At 36.8% G+C, this 5,747-nt stretch overlaps 1 protein-coding gene across 1 annotated transcript; it reads left to right on the plus strand.

Annotated features, from left to right (window-relative positions):
- Positions 1-938: 938 nt before the first annotated feature.
- Positions 939-1,928, plus strand: LOC141621020 (protein NRT1/ PTR FAMILY 3.1-like). Its single transcript, XM_074437745.1, has 2 exons — positions 939-1,514; positions 1,640-1,928. The coding sequence occupies exons 1-2, from the start codon at positions 967-969 to the stop codon at positions 1,926-1,928; spliced, it is 837 nt and encodes a 278-aa protein (XP_074293846.1). The 5' UTR covers positions 939-966.
- The last annotated feature ends 3,819 nt before the right edge of the window (positions 1,929-5,747 follow it).

Here is a 5,747-nt window from a genome sequence, read left to right on the forward strand (position 1 = left end):
CGGCTCTATAATGGTAGAAGCTTTAGGTACAATGCTTTGTTTTCCAGGTTTGCTCTTGTAAATGTTGTCCGTTTTTTGTTTCTCTTTGCTGTCACGTATAATGTTTATCGAACCGGTTTTCCTATCGAAAGAGGTTTATCTATCATCTATAGTACCCATTGGTGCGCTCTATGCATTCTCACTTTTGTTATCTAATTCTGCTTATATTTATCTATCCGTTTCCTTTGTTCAAATGCCTAAAGCCCTTATGCTTCTTGTTGTCTATTTTATTGGTGTTATGTTTAAAAAGGAGAATTTAAGGGCCAAACTATGGTGAGGCTAAATTTTGTGTTGATTGAGTAATTGAATCACTTCAGTTATGGTAATTGTTTGTTGTATATGTAAAACCGTCTTTTTGAAGTTGATATAATGTCAATTTCAATCCCCATTTCAAAACCCGTCTTTTGACCCTTAAAATGCATGATGCAGCAACTTATGTTCTGTATTGTTTGAATTAAGCCAACTTATACATACCCTGAAGGGATCCCGAGAGATTATACGATGAATCATAGCATAATAACGGGCCATCCTATCAACATCATCATATACAGCCCATACTTGACCCTCTTGAAAGTCCATTTCAGTCCTATTTCAGTCGAAACTATGGAAATATGGATCAGGAACAGGAATCGCAACTTGAGGCTTCATAGCACCAGTATCATGCAGATTAGTGTTAATCACAGTAGTTTCCTTGCTTATATCCTGGCATTGACCTGTCTCATTTGCTTTCACCTTTTTAGCAGAACTATCCAAAACACTACTTGATTTACAACCATTTAACTTTTCACTAATCTCTTTTCGAGTCTTATCCATCAGTATTTTCTGCAATTCAATCTTTGGTGGCTCCTTGGAAATGTTTAATTAGATGCGACTCATGTGTGTATAATTTAACTTTTATGTTCAATATCTGTACAGGGGTTTATAGCCATGACAATGTCAGCCATTATTCCAAAACTCTACCCTAAACCATGTCCAACACAAGTGAACTGCCAGGAAGCATCTACACATCAGCTGTGGGTCCTCTACCTCGCTTTGCTCCTCACCTCTATTGGCACAGGCGGTATAAGGCCTTGTGTGGTAACATTCGCGGCTAACCAATTTGACATGACCAAATCCGGGGTTGCATCCAGGAAATGGAATTACTTCAACTTGTATTACTTCTGTATGGGACTGGCAACATTGACTGCACTGACAGTTATAGTGTATATTCAAAATAATGTGGGTTGGGGTTGGGGTCTTGGAATTCCTACTATTTCGATGGGCCTTTCGTTTATTGCCTTTGTTGTTGGATATCCTCTATATTATAAGCCTAAGCCTGGTGGAAGCCCTTTAGTTAGAATGTGTCAAGTTGTTGTTGCTGCTTGGAAAAAGAGGAATGTCCTTATGCCTAATCATGCTGATTTGTTATACCACAACAAACAGCTTGATGCCCTAATCTCTGTAGATGGGAGGCTTCTACACACTGAACAATTCAAGTAAGTCCGTCGTCTTGGTCCATAGACCCCGGTAATAATGACCCGACTGAATAAAGTTTATCCAAACTAGACACAAACTAATTAACTTGCTGTAATATATAATACAGAATCATTGTTACATGCAGGTGGCTTGACAGAGCAGCCATAGCAACCGAAGGTGAAACAAAAGAATCAATCCCGCGAAACCTATGGAATATATCCACAGTCCACAGAGTAGAGGAACAGATTAAGCACCAGCAACTCCGGAGAATGGGATCCATTGAAAATCACTTTTGGGGTTGCTCTTACTCTTTGAGTCCCGATGAGAATTTCGAGAATGAGACGCACTCTTTAAATCTGGTGGCGGTTGCTCTATGGCGAAAAATGGCAAACGATAGGTTGGGCAGAGCAAATTCTGATTTGGATAAGTTCTAAGATACGCAAACTGCATCTTACATCTATGATAGACAGTCCAAAAGGTGCGGTGGTTTGACTTATTAGCCTTATTAGTCATACCAGAAGTTGAAGACCCATTTGTCTGAGGAACATTCTTATTTAATTTGGAATTAGATGCAGTTTTCACAAAGTTGTATAGACCATTAGTACCAAACAGCATGGATGAAACCTCTGAAGGGTTTTTGGCCCAAACATTCCTTTTTGCAGCATGGATGCAGTCTTCTTGTTTTTAACTAAGTAATGTACTAGTTAGTAGAATTTGCAGATGATCCTACTTGTTCATAATGAGTGATGACATTATGGTCTTTGCGTAATGAAAGATATTTGGATGGCTTATAGTAGGAGTATAACATACAAATGAGAGTCAAAAGATTTTGTAGGAATAAATGCTTGTTCACTTGGTGCAGTAACATTTTTGCTAAAATGAGGTTATAGAACAAGAACAAAGCTTCAGTCCTAAAACAATTATTGTACGATTATTATATTTTGTATATAACATAATAAATCTAGTACTCCCTCCGACTCGCAAGTAGTTTTCAAAATACGAAAATTGTACGATTTAATGAGTATAAATATAAATAATAAGGATCACGTATAACGATATGTATCTAACAAAGTAAAGGAGTGCATCTAGCAAGGTAAAGAAATGTATTTAGCTTGCTAGAGATGTGTATTTAGTAAGGTAAAAGAGTGTATCTAGCAAGGTAAAGAAGTGTATCTAGCTTGCTAGACACGTGTATTTAGCAAGGTAAATGAATGTATCTAACAAACTAAAGAGGTGTATCTAGCTTGCTAGAGATGTGTATCTAGTAAGGTAAAAGAGTATATCTAGCAAGGTAAAGGAGTGTATCTAGCTTGCTAGAGATGTATATCTAGCAAGGTAAATGAATGTATCTAGCAAGCTAAAGAGGTGTATCTAGTAAGATAAAATATATGCCAAATGGTGTGTAATTTTAGTTGATTTCATATAACTTACTACAAGTCAATTTTATCTAATGCCGGTTATACGAAGTCAATTTTATATAACTACTAGATACATGTGTATCTAGTAGTTATACAAAGTGTATCTACTAGTTATACGAAGTGTATTTAGGGTGGTATTTTGTGTATCCACTGCCACCACCATCACCACTGCCTCCACCACCGTCGCTGTCCCCACCGCCGCCATCATCACCACCACCATTTGAAACGCTGATCCCAAATAACACCACACCACTACCATTACAAACGGTGCCAAAAAATAAACCGGCAATCCCAGTCTTTTCCAGCGACAACATTGTCATTCCAAACTCGTTGCTTCCTTTCTCCTTTCTTTCATCTGCCGTCGTCATCCCTAACTCACCGAATTTCAAATATTGACATCTTCCTGCACTCGAAAGTCGAAAACCACCAATTCCATCGCCCCCTTCGCCGGCGACTACTCATAGGCTGTTCCACCCCACGCCGACAACTACTTATGTTTCGTTCATATACAAATGGCAGCTCTAAAAAATCAATTGTATCATTCACCTAGTAAGAAAATTCCTATAACCAGATCCACCACACCCCACAACCACTAACCTACCTCAGACTTAGGCGAGGTTCGTGGCCGGAGTAACTCGCCGAAGAAGTGAAGAGGTGAATGGAACGTTGGTGTCGAGTGATTCACGAATAGAAAGTAATTAATATAAGTAGGGAGAGCAAAAGAGAGACGAGACAGGTGGCCGACGGCGGAGCTGCGTCTAGGTGGATGGCGTCGGAGCTGCGTCAAGGTTGCGGCGGCAGAAGGGCTATGGCGGCGATCCAGCGTGGTGGAGATGAGATAGATGAGAAAAGGTAACTCCGATCTGATTTCCGTCTAGGCAAGGTTGAAGAAGTTGTCGAAGGCAGAGATGGTATATGATGGTGGTGTACGACGTCTGTTCGTGGTGGCCGACGGTGGAGCACCGGTGCCAGCAGCTTGTTGGAGTGCGGGAATATGAGGAGATAAAGAAGGTAGTTGGAATATGAGGTCACCCGCGTGACAGCATCCAGTGTAATTAAGTTGTTAATGTGGACCATATATCTATTTGATCTAAGGGTTATTATTCAGTTCGTAAGTTCGCACCGAACTTTAGGTTCGCACAGGATCCTATTTCTATATATATATATATATATATATTAATTATGTTTATCTTGCTTCTTCTTTGTTTTACTAGCTAATTATGCGAACAATACTTAAAGAAATAACATAATGGTCGATAAAAACACATACATGGAAATGAAATAATTAGAAAAAGAAAATAATGACGATGAAACTAACCTGATAATTACAGAACGTAAGAGACGATGAAATCAACAGTGACGGCGAGAAGATAAAGCGACGATGAGAAAGAGAGAAAGAGACGATGAGAAAGTGTTTGTTTTGTGTTTGTGTTTGTCTGCTGTGTTTGTATATTAAGGTTTGTGTTTTGTGGCTGCAGCAGACTTGTGTTTGTGTGGTTTATAGTATGGAAGGTATTGACAACGGTTATTAAACAACAACCGTTGTCAAATAAGTTTTAACAACGGGTGTAAATCAACAACCGTTGTCAAATAAGTTTTAACAACGGGTTCCAAAATCAACCGTTGTGATTACTTTTCACTAACTTTGCGTCAATTTTGCGCCATGTTATTAACAACGGTTGTGCATGTGTAACCCGTTGTTAAAACTAATAACAACGATTTTTATAACCATACCCGTTGTAATTCATTTTAGTAAAATTCGCGTCATACATTCTACAACGTCTATTGTGAATTTCGTGAATACTCGTTGTTAATGGGGCGTTGTAGTTGCCTGGATTTGTAGTAGTGTATACATGGGTTAACTCTTATTTATAATCACATAATCATCCCACCTTCTACTAATCTTTCGATATGGGATAATTCTACTATTTATAAGTAATATATTCACCAAACTTATATTATTTTTCTGATATGAGACAATTCTACTATTTATACGTAGTATATATTCATCAAACCTGCATTGTTTTTCAATGTGAGACAAATAACATACTCAGAATTACACCATCTTTTTTGCACTTAGTTCGACATCCAACCAGATCCCGAACACCGAATACGGACAATTGCTACTCATTATATCTAATAGTTATATTTAAATTTAATAATATGATTAAGTATTCTCCATTAATATTTGTACGTTGTTTTTTCTTCAAAAATTTGTTATCATAATTGAGATACAGAAATTTTTCGTGGTACCCCTTAATTTCTCTCACCTAAAAAAATGTTACAACTTTAAAAATTTAACATTTAATTCAAGATTATGTTTAAAGTTTCTTATATAATAAGTATACTTTGAGAGATTCAATATATTTGGGGCGATACCTAAGTTCCAAGGATAAATCCTATTTATAATCATGGAATCACCCCACCTTATGATAATCTTCTGATGTGGGACAATTCAACTATTTATACGTATTTCATACCGCTCTCTCATAGACTCAAAAGATTTTGGGTTGATGGCTAAGTTCCAAGGATGCCTCATATTTATAATCATATAATCACCCACCTTAGGCTATATTTCGATGTGGGAAATTCTATTTTTTATACGTATTATATTTGTCACACATATATTATTTTTCAACGTGGGACATATAACATACTATAAAATACACCATCTTTAATATGTGCAAATTATATGAAATCTATATATACTCTAATGATAGCATTTCTTACCATGAATTTAATAATATTATTTTCATAATTTTTTTACCGACATTATTTTGCTAAATGAAATGTAAAAGTTTTTATATAAAAATTAGAAACATCACTTGGATATAA

Source organism: Silene latifolia, chromosome X (assembly GCF_048544455.1).
Source record: "Silene latifolia isolate original U9 population chromosome X, ASM4854445v1, whole genome shotgun sequence".
Taxonomy (NCBI): Eukaryota; Viridiplantae; Streptophyta; class Magnoliopsida; order Caryophyllales; family Caryophyllaceae; genus Silene; species Silene latifolia.

What these genes read in the sequence shown, in the direction of transcription:
- LOC141621020 (XM_074437745.1), top strand. Translation starts at nt 967, where the DNA reads ATGACAATGTCAGCCATTATTCCAAAACTCTACCCTAAACCATGTCCA. An exon ending in CTACACACTGAACAATTCAA is followed by an intron (nt 1,515 to 1,639) that starts GTAAGTCCGTCG and finishes TGTTACATGCAG; the next exon opens with GTGGCTTGACAGAGCAGCCA.